This window comes from Myotis myotis, unplaced genomic scaffold, assembly GCF_014108235.1.
Source record: "Myotis myotis isolate mMyoMyo1 unplaced genomic scaffold, mMyoMyo1.p scaffold_m19_p_5, whole genome shotgun sequence".
Classification (NCBI taxonomy): Eukaryota; Metazoa; Chordata; class Mammalia; order Chiroptera; family Vespertilionidae; genus Myotis; species Myotis myotis.
In genome coordinates, this window is record NW_023416357.1 from 101,171,219 (window position 1) to 101,193,230 (window position 22,012).

Below are 22,012 nucleotides of genomic sequence, written 5' to 3' on the forward strand. Positions count from 1 at the left end.
GTTTGTTTTTAAAAATATATTTTATTGATTCTTTTACAGAGAGGAAGGGAGAGGGATAGAGAGTTGGAAACATCGATCAGCTGCCTCCTGCACACCCCCTACTGAGGATGTGCCCACAACCAAAGTACATGCCCTTGACCGGAATCGAACCCGGGACCCTTCAATCCACAGGCCAATGCTCTGTCCACTGAGCTAAACTGGTTAGGGCTGGGTGAGTTGGTTTTGAACTGAAAACTTTGAGGAATTTATGAAACAATAAAGTAGCAATGTCAAGAGAATTGAGAGGAAAATATAAATACAGAGATACTGTCACTGAGGCCACAGGAGCTATGAAACCATCAATGGAGGTATGTTAGTTATCTCTTGCTGCAAACAGATTATCCCCAAACATTGCAGCTTAAAACAAATACATACTATTTTATTTTATTTTTTTTAAATTGATTTTTTAAAAATATATTTTATTTATTTATTTTTTTAATATATTTTATTGATTTTTTACAGAGAGGAAGGGAGAGAGATAGAGAGTTAGAAACATCGATGAGAGAGAAACATCGATCAGCTGCCTCCTGCACATCCCCCACTGGGGAAGTGCCCACAACCCAGGTACATGCCCTTGACCGGAATCGAACCCGGGACCCCTCAGTCCGCAGGCCGTCGCTCCATCCGCTGAGCCAAACCGGCCTTGGCTAAAAATATATTTTATTGATTTTTTACAGAGAGGAAGGGAGAGAGATAGAGAGTTAGAAACATCGATCAGCTGCCTCCTGCACATCTCCTACTGGGGATGTGCCTGCAACCCAGGTACATGCCCTTGACCGGAATCGAACCCGGGACCTTTCAGTCCGCAGGCCGACACTCTATCCACTGAGCCAAACCGGCTTCGGCTAAATACGTGCTATTTTAAAGTTTCTGCACCCAACTGAGTTTAGCTGGGTGCCTCTAGCTCTAGGTCAACAGTTATATTCAAGTTGTCAGCTGGGGGTGTGTTCTCATCTTAAGGCTTGAGTCAAGGGAGGAGAAAACACATTGGCTGGCCTTGGTCTCTCACCACATGGACCTCTCCACAGACACTGCTCCCTCCAGGGATAGCAAGCAAGAGAGTGAAAGTGTGCATATGAAGGTCCACAAGAGAAACTACATTCTGTTTACAACCTAATCTCAGAAGTGACACTCCACCACTAACCAGACTGGATTCTGTTTATTGAAGCAATAACTGAGATTAAAAACGGCGCTAGAGTAGGTGGATGCAGCACAGACATGCTCCCAGGAACAAGTTGGAATTACAACTAAAATATGGAAAGTAGCCGGAACCGGTTTGGCTCAGTGGATAGAGCGTCGGCTTGTGGACTGAAAGGTCCCAGGTTCGATTCCGGTTAAGGGCATGTACCTGGGTTGCGGGCACATCCCCAGTGGGAGATGTGCAGGAGGCAGCTGATCGATGTTTCTCTCTCATCGATGTTTCTAACTCTCTATCTCTCTCCCTTCCTCTCTGTAAAAAATCAATAAAATATATTTAAAAAAAAAATATGGAAAGTCTTCCTGAACAATCAATGAAAAACTCACAGGAGAGAACCCTGATACCTGAGGACCAAAGGTGGAGACCGAGTAGAGACTGGTAGGAGGGGCAGAGACGAGAAGAGCTGGCCTGGCACCCACAGACAGTGACTGAAGTCCCAGGGAGATATCTCAGCTGTAGTAGATATCTCACTGAGAACTCTGGGATCTAATCCCAAAGCTAGGCTCCCCAGCAGAGAGCACCAAATCTGAGGAGGGTACCCACATAACATCTAGCTGTGAAAAGTAGTGGGGTGCTGGCTGCCAGAGAGTGGCAGCTGAAAGTTCAAGCACCGCCTTGAAGGGCTAATGCACAAAAATTCCCTGTGGAGCCACCCACCTTGTGCTCTGGCAGAGGGAGAGTGAAGTGGACTGGAGCTGTGAAAGCAGACTGGGGGAAAGTGGACTGGGGGGGGGATAAAGCTCAGAAGGCAGACACCCCAAGTTTCCTGAGCTGAGTCATTCCCTCGTGCAGTGGAGGACATCTTTCCCACATAGACACTTGCTTTGTGTGGGGGGAAGACAGTTGACACACCCTATTGGAAAACACCTTGCCCTTCGGCCATTTAAGAGATTAAAAGTAACAATTAGCCTTCAGGCAGAAGCAACTGCCCCATCCTGCTGAAAAACTCTCCCTACACCTGAGGACGACTGCCTGGGGGCAATTCAAGTGGAATCCTATTAGTCTGTAGACAGAGGCAGTCTCTGGAGGCTTTGAGTCTCTGCCTGATCCAATTTGTCAGAAACAGCCTTTAACACTGTCCTGCACTACAGATTGAGAAGTGTAGAGCAGCAGTCACCAACCTTCCAGACTTCGCAGACCACCAGTGGTCCGTGGACCACCAGTTGATGACTGCTGCTCCAAAGGTTTTCTTAAACCAGTGGTTGCCAACCTTTCGAACCTCACTGACCACCGGTAGTCCATTGGTGACCCCTGGTGTAGAGAATCAACCTAAAACATAGACACAAACCCAAACAGACAACCAAAATGAGGAGACAAAGAAAGAACCCCCCAAATGAAAGAACTAGAGAATTCTCCAGAAGAAGAGATAAATGAAGCAGAAATAAGAAATTTATCTGAAACAGAGTTCAGAATAATGATGGCAGAAATGCTCAACAGTATAAAAAAAGATATAGTAACTATGAAAAAAGAACAGTCTGAGATAAAGAATGACATAACACAAATAAAGAACACATTGGAAGGAATACACAGCAGATTAGGGGAAGCTGAGGATCAAATCAGTGAATTAGAAGACAGAGTTGAAAATATCAGTCAGAGAACCAAAAGGAAAAACAATTAAAAAACAGGACGACAGCTTAAGGGAGATGTGGGACAATGTGAAACCTAACAATATTAACATAGCAGGTATGCCAGAAGAGGCAGAAAGGGAGAAAAGGATAGAGAAGGTGTTTGAGGAAATAATGGCAGAAAACTTCCCTAACCTGGTAAAGGAAAAAGTCACACAAGTTCAGGAGCCACAGAGAACCCCAAGCAAGAAGAACCTAAACAGACCCACGCACAGAGACATCATAATTAAAATGCCACAAAATTGGGGCTGGGTTCGAGCTGGAGGTGGGCCGGGTGAAAAAAAAATAAAAATAAAAATAAAAAAATAAAATAAAATGCCAAAAAATTAAAGACAATGAAAAAATCTTTTGGGTAAAACAAAACCCAAAAACTTTTGCCTATAAAAGAGTTCCCTTCTCATAAGGCTAACACCTGATTTCTCATCAGAAACTCTACAGGCCAGAAGGGAATGGCATGAAGTGCTCAAGGTAATGAAAAGAAAGGATCTGAGACCAATATTACTCTATCAATCAAGGCTATCATTCAAAATAGACAGTCAAATAAAGAGCTTCCCAGACAAAAAAAGGCTAAAGGAGTTCATCACCACCAAGCCAACATTACAAGAAATGCTAAAGGGATTGCTGTAAGGTAGCAATCACCAACCTTTTGGTTCTCACGGGCCACCAGTGGTCCGTGGACCCACCAGTTGGCGACTGCTGCTGTAGGAATTGCTGAGAAGAAGAAACGGAGAGAGAAACCTAGTCATACAGAATTAAAATGGCTATAAAAAAAGTACCTCTTGCCCTAACAGGTTTGGCTCAGTGGATATAGCATCAGCCTGCAGACTGAAGGGTCCTAGGTTTGATTCCGGTCAAGGGCATGTACTTTGGTTGCAGGCACATCTCCAGTAGGGGGTGTTCAGGAGGCAGCTGGTCGATATTTCTCTCTCATTGATGTTTCTAACTCTTTATCCCTCTCCCTTCCTCTCTGTAAAAAAAAATCAATAAAAAATATTTTTTTTAAAAAAAGTACTTCTCAATAATAACCTTAAATGTAAATGGATTAAATGCTCTAATCAAAAGGCTTAGGGTAGCTGAATGGATACAAAAAGATGACCCAGCTATATATTAACTACAAGAGACCCACCTCTAAACAAAAGACACACACAGGATGAAAGTGAAGGGATGGAAAAATTTTTTCCATGCAAATGGAAAAGAAAAAAAAAATTAATGAAACCGAGTTAGTTCTTTGAAAGGATAAACAAAATTGATAAACCATTAGCCAGGCTCATCAAGAAACAAAGAGAGAGGACCCAAATAAATAAAATCAGAAACGAAAATGGAGAAGTAACCATGGTCACCACAGAAATACAAAGGATTGTAAGAAAATACTATGAACAACTATATGCCAACAAGCTGGACAATGTGAATGAAATAGACAAATTCCTAGGAAAATATAATCTCCCAAAACTGAATCAGGAAGAAACAAAAAACCTCAATAGGCCAATAACCACTGATGACATAGAAGCAGTAATAAAAAAACCAAACAAACTGCCCTAACCGGTTTGGCTCAGTGGATAGAGCGTGGGCCTGCGGACTGAAGGGTCAAGGGCATGTACCTGGGTTGCGGGCACATCCCCAGTAGGGAGTGCGCAAGAAGCAGCTGAACGATGTTTCTCTCTCAGCGATGTTTCTAACTCTCTATCCTTCTCCCTTCCTCTCTGTAAAAAATCAATAAAATATACTTAAAAAAAATTACTAGACTTAATAAATGAATTTGGCAATGTAGTAGAATACAATATTAACACCAGGAAATCGATGGCTTTTTTATACACCAATACTAAAATATATTAAACTCACAGAAAGAGAAACTAAGCAAACAATTCCCTTTACCATTCCAAAAAATAAAAAAATTAAGATACCTAAGAATAAACTTAACTAAGGAGGTAAAAGACCTGTACTCAGAAAACTACAGGACGTTGAAAAAAGAGATAGAGGAAGACATAAACTAATGGAAGACTATACCATGTTCATGGATTGGTAGAATCAACATCATTAAAATGTCCATACTACCCAAAGCAATCTATAGGTTCAATGCAATCCACATTAAGATACCAACAGAATATTTCACAGACCTAGAACAAACTGTCCAAAAATTCATCTGGAATAAAAAAAGAACCCGAATAGCTGCAGCAATGCTGAGAAAGAAGAACAAAGTTGGAGGGATCACAATACCAGATATCAAGCTATTTTACAAAGCCACTCTTCTCAAAACTGTCTGGTACTGGCACAAGAACAGACATATAGACCAATGGAACCAAACAGAGAACCCAGAAATAGATCCAAGCCATTATGTTCAATTAATATTTGACAAAGGAGGCAAGAGCACACAATGAAGTCAAGATAGTCTTTTCAATAAATGGTGTTGGGAAAATTGGACAGATACTTGAAAAAAAATGAAACTAGATCAGCAACTTACACCATACACAAAAAAATAAACTCAAAATGGATAAAGGACTTAAACATAAGCTGGGAAACTGTAAAAGTCTTAGAAGAATCCATAGGCAGCAAAAGACCAGACATATGTCATAGCAATCTTTACCGATACAGCTCCTAGGGCAATGGAAACTAAAGAGAAAATAAACAAATGGGACCACATCAAAATAAAAAGCTTCTGCACAGCAAAAGAAACCATCAACAAAACAACAAGAAAGCCCACTGCATGGGAAAGCATATTCGCCAAAGTTATCTCCGATAAGGATTTAATCTCCAGAATTTACAGGGAACTCATACTATTTAACAAAAGGAAAATAAACAATCCAATCAAAAAATGGGCAAAGGACCTAAATAGACACTTTTCAAAAGACACATAAGGAAGGCCAAGAGACATATGAAAACATGTTCAAAGTCACTAATCATCCAAGAGATGCAAATCCAAACGACAATGAGATACCATCTCATACTTGTCAGAATGGCTATCATCAACAAATCAGCAAACGACAAGTGCTGGAGAGGATGCAGAGAAAATGGAACCCTCCTTCACTGCTGGTGGGAATGCACACTGGTGCAACCACTGTGGAAAACAGTATGGAGATTCCTCAAAAAATTAAAAATGGAATTCCCATTTGAACCAATAATCCCACTTCTAGGAATATATCCAAAGAAATCAAAAACACCAATCAGAAAGGATATATGCACCCCTATGTTCTTAGCAGCACAATTTACTATAGCTAAGATTTGGAAACAGCCTAATTGCCCATCAGCAGATGAGCGGATTAGAAGCTGTGATACATCTACACAATGGAATACTGTGCTGCTGTAAAAAAGGAACTCTTACCATTAGCAACAGCATGGATGGACCTGGAGAACATCATGCTAAGCGAAATAATCTAGTCAGAGAAAGATAAATATCACATGATCTCACTCATTTGTGGAATATAATGAACAACGTAAACTGATGGACAAAAATAGAGCCAGAGGGGAAAAAATAATATTTTAGAATATAATAGAAGTAATCCTGCTATTTGCAGATTTTTAATATTTCCTACAACTTTTGTGATATCATACTATGATAGTACAGTTTTGGTAATATTATTATACTTAAAATCCTTTTATTCTTGAAATATTAATATTTATTGCATGTAATATTATATTTAAGATAGTTTTTCTTGAATAATTGTGTTTACTGCATTTCACATTATTATACTTAAAATCGTTTTTCTTGAGATATTAATGTTTATTGCATGTATTATTATATTTAAGATCATTTTTCTTAAAATATTAATGTTTAGTGCATGTAAAATAAATAAATAAAAATAATAATTAAAAAAAGAAGAAGCAATAACTAAGTCTGCCCACCCTCAAGGGGAGTGGATTCCACTAGGGTGTGAATAACAACAGGCAGGAATCACTGGTGGCTGGGAGGAAATGGAGGAAGAAAGCTAAGCCAGTGCCCTTATAGGATGCCAGTAGTTAATGGTCAGGCAAAGAGAGAAAAGTTGGTGAAGGAGACTGAGAGGAGACACTGGAGAAATATAGAAAGGAAAAAAACCCCAGCAGAGTGTGAATTCTAGAAACCAATACAGTTCTAACGAAGATGAAAGTTCAAATCCACTGAGAGGTCACGCTGGGAAGCAGTGAACCACAAATACATGGTCTATGGCTTACAGTCCAGCGGGGAAGACAGACGAATACACAAAAAAGCAGTAAGTGACTTACAGGCGGTAATAAGTGCTAGGAAGGAAATGAGAGTGCGGAGAGAGAACTCTTTAAAAGAGCAAACGGAAGCAGTCTTCCCAAGGAGGCTGAAATGTAAGAATGAAGAACTGGCAAAGTGGGGATGTGGTGAAAGCATCCATTCCAGGCCAGGCCGGGAGGTAGGATCTGATAGGCCTGTTCAGGAATTGAAAGGTGATGACTGGACTGTGTCAGGCAAAAGTAAAGGGGAAGTTAGATGAGATCCATGGTAGGAAGGGGCCTTGGATGGGCCCCAGGGTGCATGGTCTGGGTCTACTAGTAGTTCTAAGTACAATGGGAAGCCATGGAAGAGCTCGGAGCAGCAGAGTAAAAGGAGCCGATTAAAGGGCTTGCCAAAGCCACACAGATTGCAGCAAATGGCAAAGCTGAGACTTCAGCTCAGGCCTTTGGATCCAGACTTCCTGCCAAAGAGTGACAAGGAAATGAAAAGCTTGGGGGACAGATAATTTGCAGACCCTGAAGAAAGTCGGGGACAGGCCAAGTCTCATCTTGTGTTCTTGTCAATATCCCCAACATTTTTAAAAAAATAGCCAGCACCGGTTTGGCTCAGTGGATACAGCATCGGCCTGCGGACTGAGGGGTCCCAGGTTCTATTCCGGTCAAGGGCATGTACCTTGGTTGCGGGCACATCCCCAGTAGGGGGCGTGCAGGAGGCAGCTGATTGATGTTTCTCATCGATGTTTCTAACTCTCTATCCTTGTCCCTTCCTCTCTGTAAAAAATCAATAAAATATACTGAGGATGTGCCTGCAACCAAGGTACATGCCCTTGACCGGAATCGAACCTGAGACCCTTCAGGACGCAGGCCGATGCTCTATCCACTGAGCCAAACCGGTTAGGGCTCCCCAACACTCCTGTAGCAGGGTTGGCCCTCAGTGAGGGGTCTGGCTATGCCATAAACATCATGCAATTACTCCTTCAAGACTGTGGCTGCCCAGAGGAAAATGCTGGAGTTACAGCTTCAGGAAAAGATATTATAAAAAATAATTATTAATTATTAATAAAGATATAAAGTTTATTTTTTTATTTTTTATTTATTTTTTAAAATATATTTTATTGATTTTTACAGAGAGGAAGGGAGAGGGATAGAGAGTTAGAAACATTGATGAGTGAGAAACATCAATCAGCTGCCTCCTGCACACCCGCTACTGGGGATGCGCCTGCAACCAAGTACATGCCCTTGACCGGAATCGAACCTGGAACCCTTCAGTCCACAGGCCGATGCTCTATCCACTGAGCCAAACCAGTTAGGGCAAAAGTTTATTTTTTTAAGCTTTTTTTTGATTTTTAGAGCGAGAGGAAGGGAGAGAAACATCAATACATCAACCAGCCACCCTCTGCAAACTGCCTACTGGGGATTGAGCCCACAACCCAGGCATATGACCTGTTCTGGAATTGAACCAACAATATATATTTTTTTGTTAATCCTCACCCAAGGCTATTTTTTCCATTGGTTTTTAGAGAGAGTGGAAGGGAGGGAGGGGTGGAGGGGAGGTGGAGAGAGAGAGAGAGAGAGAGAGAGAGAGAGAGAGAGAGAGAAACATCGATGTGAGAAAGACACATCAATTGATTGCCTTCCACACACACCCGACCAGGGCTGGGAATGGAACCTGCAAACTAGGTACATGCCCTTGACTGGGAATCCAAGACCGTTCAGTGCATGGGCCAACACTCTAACCACTTAGCAACACCAGCCAAGGCTTAATGCAGTTTAGGGACACACTTAGGCCACTGGATTAACCAGAGGCTATGCAGGGATCAAAGGGCTTTAAAATATATGCTATTGATTTCAAAGAGGAAGGAAGAGGGAGAGAGAGTTGGAAACATCAATGATGAGGATCATTGATCTGCTGCCCCCTACTGGGGATCGAGCCTGAAACTGCAACCCAGGCATGTGCCCTGACCAGGAATCTAACCATGATCTCCTGGTTCATAGGTCAACACTCAACCATTGAGCCACACTGACTTTGCAATCATAGAGCTTTTGATAGTAATTCTTCCCAGTGTTGGAGAAGTTCTCCCTTTGCACTGAATTATTCTAAATGGAGGAATCCTCTATAAATTGAAAATACAGGAAAGTTTGTTTTTCTTTTGGAATCTCTGAAGAGATGGGAGGAAAGATGAAGACCCCGTCAGCCATCACTGTCAGATACTTCTGCTGACCTGACTGATATTAGATTTAATTTTTTCCACATTTAATAAAGAAATGCTAAGTTGTGTGTGTGTGTGTGTGTGTGTGTGTGTGAAGACACCAATTACTTCCAAAAATTCTAAGGTAACAAGTAGAATAGTTGAGGTTTGCATTTTCAAGATAACTTCAGGAGATACTGAAATATACCTCAAATAGGCAGGTGAATATTACAAGTCCTTTGGGGATGTGTTTATCACTTGCTAAATAGAGATAAGTAATCCAGCAACTTAACAAGAATTTTTGTTTGTTCATGGATAGCACTCTGGGAGAGCGGGATGTACTTTCAAAGGTCAGGACGAATTTGAAGAGAACTAAATGTTCATTAAGCACTTTTTCCCTGCAAAGTAACTTCTGTTAATAAGAGAAATCAAAAGGAATCCTGCTTCAGGGACCTAGTTCTGTCCAGACTAAGCCTCATGGAGGCAGCACTTGTGCGTCCACTGAGCCCGCATCCCTGGGGTGGGGCCCTTGCCCGACACACAGTAGGGAAGCAAATATTTTCCGAGTGAATGAATGGTGCAAGTACTCAGTGAGCCAGGAGCTGGGATATCCGGCAAAGCCCATAAGCTGGCGGGGGTTTAGGGACGAAGGCCAAAAGCTGCCGTCGGTCTTGTCTCACTCCAGGCCTTCCTGGTAGTTGGGTCAAGCAGGTCTCTGCTTTCCTAACATATTTCCAGGAAAGGTGTGCGCCTGAGTCGGAGGCCCCGAATCTTCCTGCCGCACTCCCAGCAGCTCCCCCAGGCGCTCACTCTCCGTCCAGCGCCAGAGACAACCAGGTCGGATCCTTAACCAGAGAGGCCATGTTCCTGCAGTTCGGTCCAGCCACCCCCGCTCCCAGGGTCAGGGGCAAGGCCACGGCCTCGAAGGCAACAGCCCTGGGGTCGCAGGAGCAGGGGCAGCAGCCCTGGGCGTCGGTAGAAGAGCCCAGGTCAGGGTGTGCGGAGGAGCCCCCGCCCCGCCCCGCCCCGCCGCGCCCCGCCGCGCCCCGCCCCGCCCCGCCGCGCCCCGCCCCGCCCCGCCGCGCCCCGCCCCGCCCCGCCGCGCCCCGCCGCGCCCCGCCCCGCCCCGCCGCGCCCCGCCCCGCCGCGCCCCGCCGCGCCCCGCCGCGCCCCGCCCCGCCCCGCCGCGCCCCGCCGCGCCCCGCCCCGCCCCGCCCCGCCCCGCCGCGCCCCGCCCCGCCGCGACCCGCCCCGCCCCGCCGCGCCGCGCCCCGCCACGCCCCGCCGCGCCCCGCCCCGCCACGCCCCGCCCCGTCGCGCCCCGCCCCGCCCCGCCGCGCCCCGCCCGCCCCGCCCCGCCCCGCCCCGCCGCGCCCCGCCCCGCCCCGCCGCGCCCCGCCCCGCCGCGCCCCGCCCCGCCGCGCCCCGCCCCGCCGCGCCCCGCCCCGCAGGGAGGCTGCAGGACTTCCCAGGCAGGGCCTTGCTGCCCCCACTGCCCCCAGGACTGACCGGCCTCATGGACTTGGCTCAGCGCTAAGAGCAGGGCCCGGCCAATAAACACAAGCCGCTCCTGCGCGGGGCGGGCCGGGCCGCAGCAGCGGGGTGGGGGTGGGGGTGGGGGGGGGTGGGGGTGGGGGGCTGTGAACCCGGGAGGAGTCGCGCGGTGGGGAGCCCGGGGTGGGGGTGGGGGTGGGGGTGGAGGTGGGGGTGGGGGGCTGTGAACCCGGGAGGAGTCGCGCGGTGGGGAGCCCGGGGTGGGGGGCGCAGCAGACCTCGGAGTACTGTGGGCCCGCGGGCTGCTTCTCAGCCGTCTCGTCCGTCCTGAACCGTGCCAGGCGCTGGGCCAGGAGAGGAGGATGCCGAGCAGACAGGGGACACACCCCTGTGGGCAGGGGCTTGAGGTCCCGCGAGGCCCACGCCGGACAAACAGAGGGGCCAGATCAGCCCGGTGCTCAGCACAGGACGACAGCGAGCCTGCAACGGGCTGCCAATCGCCAGCCTCCATGAAGGTGGCCCCGGGTCTCCAGGACCGGTGGTGCCATGCCACGGGGGGGTGCACCTTCCCAAAGCACAACCCAAAGGCCCCTTAGAACAAAGACGTTTGAGTCAGAGGTGAGGTCACTTCCCCTCCCGGGAGCCCCTGCTTCGTCATTGGTGAGGCTGGGGTCAAAAGCCACCTGGCAGGATTCTTGGGAGGATTTTGGGTGGCAATGGTGCCGGCGCCCTCCCCTCCCCCATTACGTAGTCCTATTCCGTTTTCTTCCTGGCACCCATCACTGTTTGTTCCGCACCCTGGCGTGTAAGCCCCTGAGCCCAGGTCCTGCCTGCCTCTGTGTCCCCAGCACCTACAGCTGTGCCTGCCCGTGGCAAAGACTTGCTGCACGAATGAAATGCCTCGCAAAAAGCCCAGCGCACAGCAGGCATTTTTATTAATTAATTAATTATTTGCTCCTCACCCAAGGATATTTTTTCCATGGATTTTTAGAGAGAGAGGGAAAGACAGAAACACATTGATTGGTTGTCTCCTGGGCCCGGGCCGGGGAGGAGCCTGCAACCGATGTACGTACCCTTGACGGGAATCGAACCTGGGACCCTTTGGTACGCAGGCCGATGCTCTATCCACTGAGTCAAACCGGCTTGGTCCACCGGCTTGGGCATTTTTAAATGGCACCTCTTGTGTCCCCCTCACCCCAAAGTATAGGCTGACAGACCCCAAGGGGCATAGGACCAGTCTTGACTAGGTGGGGGCCGTTCTTACTTGGAGGGGTAGTTAGACTCACAAGCAGTTTGGGGTTGGAATCTGGATTAGCCTCTTTGCCTTTATTTCTCTGGCCCTGCCCTGCCTTCTCTCCACCCAGCTCCCAAACTGGGAGGTTAAGGGTTAACTCTAGGATGCCCCCTCATCACCTGGATGGGGCTGGGAACTTCCTGTCCCATTTTCCTGGAGTCCTTCCCCAGGCTGGCCGAGCCTGACTGGTCCTACAGCCCTCACGGAACCCCAGCACCTCTGGCTCTGGAGTGGGGACCGAGTGGTGAGTTGCAGGGGCGCCTGGGGTGCAGGCTGCCAGGACGAACGTAAGGGGTCATAGCAGCTCGGAGAGAAAACTGGCAGAGGGTGGGGCGGCCGGGAGTGGGGAGGTTGGGTGCTCCAGGCCTTGATGGGGGATTAGGTGGCTGGAAGACAGTCTTGAGAGGGTGTGGGTGGTCCATGCTGGGGAAGGGTCCAGTGCCAACCAGGTCAGTGGACTGGTGTTGATGGGGCATCAGGGAGGTTACAAGACTTGCTATGACATGGGCTTGCTGTACCCGCTGCCCCCAGGAGGACCGACCGGTCTTATCAACTCAGTTTAGCACCAAGAGCGGAGCCCAGCCAACAAAGACGAGCCACTCCTGCCAACTGTGTTCAGGGAGAAAGGTCGAGTTCCTGGCCGAGGACCCCCGCTCTGTGCCCATGGCAGCAGCTCCGCTCTGGGCTGGTCCAGCTTTGGCCTCCCTGACTATGGGCTCCAAATTAAGATGGTCACATACCAGAGGGTGGCTGCAGAGTCTTCCCCCTCCCCCAGCCCAACCCCCACAGACGATGTGCATATTAGCAAAGCTTTTGTGTGCTCGGGCTAGGGGAGGGGGCGAGGCACGGAGGGACTCAAAGGCCAATTTCCCTTGAATTCCACTTCTTTCAAACCTTTTGGTGAGACCTCACCTGGCGGTTCCGGCACCCCGGGTAGCTAGGCCTGATGGCTGGAATTTGGAATGCCCTTATTTTTTCTGATTCACATTATGATGTTCTGCTAAGATGAGGGCAGGAGGGAACCTGGGCCCTTTTCTGTTTCTGGGCTTTTGCTTGGGGGTCAATTTCAGCAAATCCTGTCTCCTCCTGGGGTGACCTTGACCAGTTTACCCATCCTGTTTGAACACAGTCTTTGCATTTGTCAAATTTACCCCGTGGGTCGGAGTGGGATTCAGCTACCCACATAGCTAGGCACCCTGTTAATACCGGATTCCTGATTACACGTGATTGGTTCTCTAATTATTTTGCTCTTGCTACCAAAACACAATGGAAAAAAACTCCATTTTTTTGAATATTTATCAAAGACCTTTTCTGTACCATTTTGCATGCATTCCTCAAAAATGACAACTGCAAGGCAGCCATTATCGTCTCATTTTGTTATTTCTGTTAACAAACATTGAAGTCACAGCAAGTGCCGGGTGAACAGTTACTGAACAAGAGCCCGTCTGTGGCTCCGTTGGTCCGGAGCGTTGTCCTGTGCACCGGAGGGTAGCAGGTTTGAGTCCTGGTCAGGGCACATACCCAGGTTGTGGGTAAAACCCCTGGTAGGGGCTGCTTTCTCTCTCACCTTGGTACTTTTCTCTCTCCTTCTCCCTTCCTCACTCTAAAATCAATTAAACAAAACAAAACACACACAAACAGTCCCTACTCGCAGGCCACGGGAAGAAATACACTCACACAAAATTGTGGCACCGAGTGACGCTGGAGGGGGAGAGCCACGTGGCTGGTGTGTTGTGGAGTTCCACAGGCGAGGGGACAATGGGTAGAGGAGCCGGCAATAAAGGGAAAAACCCCAGATGACATAGAGCAGGAAAGACTAGAGGTTGGAGAGGCTGAGGGGAAACAGATGCTGGAGAGTCTGGGGGAGTGCTGGAGGGAGGAGGGGGGAGAAGGGGAGATTAAGGAGGGCAGGGGAAAGACTGAAGAGAAGCAGGAAAGTGGGGGAAGGGGAGGGAAGCTGGAGAGATGCAGGACGGAGGGTGGGGGAGGCTGGAGAGAGAGGCAGGCCTGGTCAGGTGGTCAGGGTGTAGGCCTCTCCCCTCTCCTTTCTCCTCTTCTCTGAGGCAGGAAGTGTAGGACCAGGCGTTCAAAAAGCCAGATCCTTTCTGTTCTACCAGTTCCCACCCCACTCACCCCACCTGAAAAGGAGGTTTACAGAACCCTCAGCCCCTTGGCCCCGAGTCCCATACCAAGAGGGCTCAACATATTGTTCAAAGCTCTGCACCAAACTGACTTCTCCCTGGCTCCATGGCCAAGGTTGAGTTACCGCCTTTTTTTTTTTTAATAGTTTTTATTGATTTCAGAGAGGAAGAGAGAGGGAGAGAGATGGAAACATCAATGATGAGAGAATCATTGATCGGCTGCCTCCCGCACGCCCACAACTAGGGATCGAGCCCGCAACCGGGCATGTGTCCCTGACTGGAATGGAACCTGGGACCCTTCAGTCCGCAGGCCAACGCTCTATCCACTGAGCCAAACCGGCCAGGGCTGAGTTACCTTCTTGGTCTGTACCTCTGGGCATTGGCGTCCTCAGCCATCACACGGGACCACCTGTTATCTGTGCTCATTTGTGTTATTACCCAGGAATAATGAGGATGATAATGCCCCCCCTCCCTTCCTGGCAAGTCCCAAAGGGTTCTGTGGGGCTACTCAGTCTTTTTTTGGGGGGGGGGAGTAGCCCAGCTACCAAAGTGGGAGCTCCCCCAACTTCAGCCCCACTCACAGGGGACTCAATTTAGTCCTTCAGCACAACCCAGTGCACACCTGTGCGTTTGTTACAGAGCTCTGGGGCACTTACTCCCTTTGGGTGGTGGAAAGTGGTGCTGAACCTCTCTGCCTGGGATGTCCATGGGGTGAGAGTGGGGAGACAGGTTGGGGAGAAGCTCATTTTTAACCCTGAGTCTGGACAGCATGGAGGGCAGAAAGAGATCTGGACTCGGGTTTCAATATCCACAGAATAATTCCTGCCCAAATTAAAATACAAAAGTGCCCCAAAGCTCTGTAACCAAAGTACAGGTGTGCACTGGGTTGTGCTGAAGGACTAAATTGAGTCCCCTGTGAGTGGGGCTGAACTTGGGGCAGCTCCCACTTTGGTAGCTGGGCTACCCGTCCCCCTTCCCCTCCCCCAAAAGACTGAGTAGCCCCATAGAACCCTCTGGGGCTTGCCAGGAAAGGGGGGGGGGAGGGGCGGTGCATTGTCAGTCACAGGGATCCAGTGCCCCCTGGTGGCCAGTTAGAAGCACTTTATTGCCGGCCAGACTCAGGGATGGATTCCTCCCAGAGGGATAGGATAGACCAAGGAAGAATCCAAAATTTAAAAAAAAAAAATGAAGAAAACTGCCTCTTCTGCCCATACCCAGCTCCCAAGGGCACACCCACTAGAGGCCTCTGAAACAGGCAAAGCGGTTCTGGCCTGCCTTGGGGACCCGTCTGTCACAAACTTCTGCAAGCTGTAAGCGGATCTCTCACCTGGAGACCATCCCAGCTCTTTGTCGGCCCATAAGTTTGGTTGAACCCTTGTGTCCCTTCACTTCCAAACCCTTCAACATCTAAGAATAAAGACATTTCCTGCACACCACAAAACTGAAATTCCATCTCAGAAATTCATCTTCATTGTCATCTAGTGCCCCATCCATGTTCAAGTTTCCCCAATTAATCCCGAAATATCTTTGAGAGCCTTTTTAAAAACATCAGAATCCAGCCCTGGCCAGTTGTTCAGTGGTTAGAGCGTCGGGCCCAGGACTGAAGGGTCTCGGGTTCGATTCCAGTCAAGACCGTGTACCTTGGTTGCAGGCTCGATCCCTGGTCCCAGTCCAGCCTGGCCAGTGTCACTCAGTGCTTGAGAGTCAACCCAAGCACCGAGAGGCAGGTTCAATTCCCAGTCAGGGCACATGCCTGGGTTCCAGGGCTCGATCCCCAGCAGGGGGCCTGCAGGAGGCAACTTATTAATGTTGATGCATCAATATGTTTCTTTCTCTCCCTATCCTTTCCTCTCTCTCTGAAACTAATTAGAAAAAAAATATTTAAAAAATCAGAATCCGGCCCTAGCTGGTTTGGCTCAGTGGATAGAGCGAAGCCTGCAGACTGAAGGGTCCAGGGTTCCATTCCAGTCAAGGGCACGCACGTGCCTGGATTGTGGGCTCAATCCCCAGTGGGGGGCATGAATAAGGCAGCTGATCAATGATTATCTCTCATCATTGATGTTTTATCTCTCTCTACCTCTCCCTTCCTCTCTGAAATAGAAAATATATATATTTTAAAAAATCAGAATCCTATCAGGTTTCATGCTTTTGGTTGCAAGGGGTGTTAGTCTCGAGCAATTTGCCCCTACAGGGACTTATTTTTTATAACAGAGACTGAAGAGCCTGGGCCAGCTGACCCGGGAACATCCTGTCTTTAGGCCTGATTCAATTTTTCCTTGAGGGCTCATTTGACTTCTTATGCCCTACACTGCCCTTTATACTGAAAGTTGGGCCTGAAGAACGGATTGGATTGCGATGGAACATAGCTGGTAAGGACCCATCCTCAGTACTGCCATGTACTTCCCTCGGCATTACATCAAGAGACCGGGAAAGTCGCCAACTTTGGGGCAAAGTGAGGCGGAGTTCTAACTACTGCAGAGAGGATGGTAATACAGAACTGTCCGTTTCTCTGCCTTTTGGTGCATTGGGCTGGCTGAGCCATTCTCATGACCAGGGCAAGAAACGATTCCTCTGGAGGCCACATCTTTAGGTCTCTCTCTCTCTCTCTCTCTCTCTCTCTCTCTCTCTCTCTCTCTTCTTTTTCATCTCTTACCACAGGTGTGGGAGCAGAGAGGGAGAGAGACTCAGAGTGGGAGCAGTGTGGTGAGGTGACCCCGAAGGTGAAGGATGCTTGTGGAAACCGACCCGGCGGAGAGGGAGCCAGAGCAGCTCAGTGCAGTAAAACTGGAGGAGGAGGAGGCTGCTGGCCAGGAGGACCCCAGGCGGCCAGAGATCAGGCTCCGGCCCGAAGTGGCTCACCAGCTCTTCCGATGCTTCCAGTATCAGGAGGACATGGGGCCCAGGGCCTCGCTGAGCCGGCTCCGGGAGCTCTGCGGCCACTGGCTGCGGCCAGCACTGCACACCAAGAAGCAGATCCTGGAGCTGCTGGTGCTGGAGCAGTTCCTGAGTGTGCTGCCCCCGCACATCCTGGCCCGGCTCAAGGGCCAGCAGCTCAGGGACGGCGAGGAGGTGGTGCTGCTGCTGGAGGGTGTCCAGAGGGAGTCCATTGACGTGGGGCCACTGGTAAGAGGTGGCAGCTCGGTGGGCTGGACAGCTGGTGGGAAAGAGGGACTTCATGGCCCCATTAGGAATCACTGGGCACTCCCCTTTCCTCCCTGTGCCCATTCCTTCTTAACCTCCTAATTTCTTCCCATCTGACTCTCATCTTTCCTTGGTTTCGCGTCTGAGGAGCCAGTAGGACATGGGCTACCACCCTGTCTGTTGCCTGACATGGATTTGTTTTGAACAGGACTTTAGTTTTAATGCTGGCAAGAACTGTCCCCGTGCAGACATCACCGTGGAAGAGCACGGGGACCCTTCCCAGGTCTCTGTCCACAGCCCCAAAAAAGAAGTGCCCCCAGAAAAGCCTCCAGCCCTGGAACCAGCACCGGAACTCCTGCCCCCCCAGCCAGGGCCCTCCCAGCCTGCTGAGCAGGGGGCCTGGAGACTTCCCCCAAGTTCAAAGCAGCCGCTGAGCCCAGGTCCCAAGAGGACATTCCAGGCCCTGCAGGATAGTGGTGAGGAGCTGGTGCCCAAGGAAGGTGGGAGCTGGGAGGCCAGGTGGGGAGGGAAGTGGGCAGCCCCTAATTGGCGGGAGTGGGTGAGAGCCAAGAAGTCGCAGAGACTGAACAACAGGTGCCTGTCCTCCGCCTGCTGCTGGGTAAGGCTGGCCTCTCACAGCGCTTTCTCCCCCGATGCTGTCAGCCCCCCAGGGCCCCGAGCTGTGGTCTGAAGAGAACTCCCGTGATCAGGAGCTGGCAGCAGTCCTGGTGAGTTGGACTGGGCCCCTCACTCCAGGATGCTCTTCTGTCCAAATGTTCGTTGCCTCTGCAGTTTTAGCAAGTCCATGTCTTCCCGAATTTAAGCCTAGTAAGCTCTTCCATCCCCTCAGGCCCCAGGGCCGTGTTCCTTACTCACTGTGGGTTCTGCCCCTCTTTTTGTTACAGGAGTCCTTGACCTTTGAAGATGTCCCCGTGAAGAAGGCATGGCCTGTGTACCCTCTGGGTAAGAGCCCCTTCCAGGGGTTACACACCCTGAAGCCTCTTTCTTCTCATTGGGATGTGATTCCTGAAGCTCCAGGCCCTCTACCTGTTACTTGAACCTTTTTGGCTAAACACGGGCTATTTTGATGGAGATCATATATATGGTGGAGCAAAAGTAGGTTTACAGTCCTGCCAGGGAGGCCCAGTGGTTGAACCAGGAGGTTACTGGTTCGATTCCCAGTCAGGGCACACGCCCGGGTTTCAGGCTCCATCCCCAGTTTGGGGCGTGCAGGAGGCAGCCAGCCAATCAATGATTCTCTATCACCATGGATGTTTCTATCTCTCCCTCTCCCTTTCTCTCTGAAATCAACTAAAAAAAATATTTTTTTAAAAGTAGGTTTACTTTTTGAAAAAGTGAGTACCTGAAACAGAGTTTATTCTTATTTTATCATTTATTAATTATTATTTTCTATACAAACAACTATAAACCTACTTGTGTCCCACCCTGTATATATTGAACAGCTCATTGTGTCTGATGTAATCATCAACCCCTTTAACTCTGGGCTTTTTTTTTTTCTTCATAAATATTTTTTTAAAAAAAATATTTTATTGATTTTTTACAGAGAGGAAGGGAGAGGGATAGAGAGTTAGAAACATCGATGAGAGAGAAACATCAATCAGCTGCCTCTTGCACATCCCAAACTGGGGATGTGCCCGCAACCAAGGTACATGCCCTTGACCGGAATCAAACCTGGGACCTCTCAGTCCACAGGCCGACACTCTATCCACTGAGCCAAACCGGTCAGGGCTTCATAAATATTTTTATTGATTTTCTTAGAGGGGGAGAGAGAGAGAGAGAGAGAGAGGAAAACATCCATGTGACATCGATGGGCTGCCTCCTGCACACTTCCTACCTGAGATCCAGCCTGCAACCCCGCATGTGCCCTGACTGGGAATTGAACCGGCAACTTTGTGGAGCAAGGGATGACGCCCAACCAATGGAGTCACACCAGCCAGGACTAACTCTGAATTTTTAAAATCGGTAGTCAGCCCTAGCCAGTTTGGCTCAGTGGATAGAGCATCCACCTGCGGACTGAAGGGTCCTGGGCTCCATTCCGGTCAAGGGCACATGCGCAGGTTGTGAGTGGATCCCCAGTAGGGGGAGTGAAGGAGGCAACTGATCAATGATTCTCTGTCATCATTGATGTTTCTATCTCTCTCCCTCGCCCTTTCTCTGAAATATATATATATAAAAGGTAGTCGTAGGAGTGCTGGCGAATAGGTATGGCGTTTCCATTCGGGGGAATGACCAAGTTCTGACACTGGATAGTGGTGACAGTTACACAGCATGTGAATACTAGCATATCTAATGGCCTAGAAGTGCACACTATACAACAGTTACAGTAAAGTGGTTCGTTACTTGTATTTACCCCACACCCTCTGCCACCCACCAGCTTTACCGGATCCTGCGTTTCCTTCTGTTCCCAGGCAATGAGCTTCTGGCGCCTCCTGGGAGCCCCTTGGCATAGGCCTGATCAGTCCTGGTTTTGCTCCTTTTACAGGATTTACAAACAGAATCCCACACGAGTTCCAAGAAGATCCCAAAGGGGTCGCCTGGCCTGCTGCTAGCGCAACAGAGTCTCCAGACAGTCCAGGGGCGGCAGCAGAGGCCCAGGAGCAGCCGCTGGGGCAGGGCCCCGCGGTGAGCAGCTCCCGGGGAGGAGAGTCCTCCGACAGCAAGAGTGACGTGCTTGCCGAGGGCCAAGCGGCCGCCGGGGCCCCCAAGTCGGAGCCAGAGCCCAAGTTCATCTGCACAGAATGTGGGGTGAGTTTCCCGAAGCTGTCCCGCCTGGAAGGGCACCTGCTGCGCTCTCACCCGGGCCGGCGGTCCTTCCAGTGCCTGTGCTGCGGGAAGACCTTCGGCCGCAACTCCATCCTCAAGCTGCACATGCGCACGCACACGGATGAGCGGCCGCACGCCTGCCATCTGTGCAGCCACCGCTTCCGCCAGAGCTCCCACCTCAACAAGCACCTGCAGACACACTCGGAGCCCGCCTTCCTGTGCGCCGAATGCGGCCAGGGCTTCCAGAGCCGGACCAGCCTCCTGCAGCACCTGCTGGCGCACGCCCAGGACCAAAAGGGCCCCTGTGCCCCGGACACCAAGACCAAAGTGGCAGAGCTGACCATCGTCCTGTGCTCGCACTGCGGCCAGACCTTCAAGCGCCGCTCCAGCCTCAAGCGTCACCTGCGGATTCACGCCAAAGACAAGAGCCACCAGGGCCCCGAGGGCGCAGACAGCCCGCGCCCCGCCCCGGAGCGCAGGCCCTACGTGTGCAGCGAGTGCGGCAAGGCTTTCCGGCGCAGCGAGCACCTGGCGGCCCACCTGCGCGTGCACACGGGCGAGCGGCCCTTCTCTTGCCAGGTGTGCGGCCGCAGATTCAGCCAGAGCACCCAGCTGGTCTGCCACCAGCGAGTGCACACCGGCGAGAAGCCCTACGGCTGCCCACAGTGTGGCAAGCGCTTTGTGCGCAGAGCGAGCCTGGCCCGCCACCTCCTCACCCACGGCGGCCAGAGGCCCTACCGTTGTGCCCAGTGTGGCAAGACCTTCAGCCAGACGCAGGACCTGGCCCGCCACCGGCGCAGCCACACGGGCGAGAAGCCCTGCCGCTGCAGCGAGTGCGGCGAGGGCTTCAGCCAGAGCGCCCACCTGGCGCGCCACCAGCGCATCCACACCGGGGAGAAGCCCCACGCCTGCGACACCTGCGGCCACCGCTTCCGCAACAGCTCCAACTTGGCCCGCCATCGCCGCAGCCACACGGGGGAGCGGCCCTACGGCTGCAAGACGTGCGGCCGGAGCTTCCGGCGCAATGCCCACCTGCAGCGGCACCTGGCCACCCATGCGGGCACCGGGGACCTGGCATCCGGGCAGGCCGAGCCCCCCCAAGAGTGCCTGGAGTGCGGCAAGAGCTTCAGCCGCAGCTGCAACCTGCTGCGCCACATGCTGGTGCACACAGGGGCCAGGCCCTACTCCTGCACGCAGTGTGGCCGCAGCTTTAGCCGCAACTCCCACCTGATTCGCCACCTGAGAACCCACTCCCGGGAGACCCTGTACTAGCAGGCTTGCCCTGCAGGCCTCTCCCTGGCCTCCTGGCAGCCCGGGCCTGCAGGGGAGCTCCTGGCCTTACCCACCCTTGCTCGGCCCACACCACCTCCCTCTGGCGCAGGTGAACCCTGCGATAGCTCTTCCCTTCCCCGGAAGCATCTCTTCCTGGCCTCGGCAAGTATTTGAAAATGGCCAAAGTAGAAGAGCCTTAAAAAAACCCAATCATTTTGTACTTAAGCATTAATTTTTCAAAATGTGGTATAAAGGTGAATTAAATTTACAACTTAAATTGTTCATATAAACTGTCTTCAAAATATATTACTCCTAAGAGGGTTATAAGGTTTTATATGCATTTTGGGAGAAATCACCCGGAAGCAGCTGCTTTTTCAATAAACGTGGCCAGATTCACGCCTCTTTGGACAGTCCACCACAGCCGTGTGAGGTGAGTGCCGGGGTCCAATCCCAGCAGGTCCAGGGGTCTCCAAAGGTGTAGACAGAGTCGGTGAAGAAGGAAGGACACGGAGACAGTGTTCAGTTGATCAGCAGCCTAGCCAGGATCTCCTGCCAGTATCTCCAGCCAAGTTCTGGTCTGGATCTCCAGAGAGGTTCTGCTTAGGATCTCCAGCCAGGTTCTGTGTCCATGTTCTCTTGCTAGGTTCTCCAGCCAGGTT

At 50.5% G+C, this 22,012-nt stretch overlaps 1 protein-coding gene across 1 annotated transcript; it reads left to right on the plus strand.

The window, feature by feature from the left end:
- Window positions 1–16,418: 16,418 nt before the first annotated feature.
- Window positions 16,419–21,527, plus strand: ZSCAN10 (zinc finger and SCAN domain containing 10). The gene is made up of 5 exons (XM_036310622.1): window positions 16,419–17,279; window positions 17,506–17,773; window positions 17,961–18,025; window positions 18,203–18,260; window positions 19,801–21,527. Exons 1-5 carry the CDS (start codon window positions 16,884–16,886, stop codon window positions 21,351–21,353), a joined length of 2,340 nt encoding a protein of 779 aa, XP_036166515.1. The 5' UTR covers window positions 16,419–16,883; the 3' UTR covers window positions 21,354–21,527.
- The last annotated feature ends 485 nt before the right edge of the window (window positions 21,528–22,012 follow it).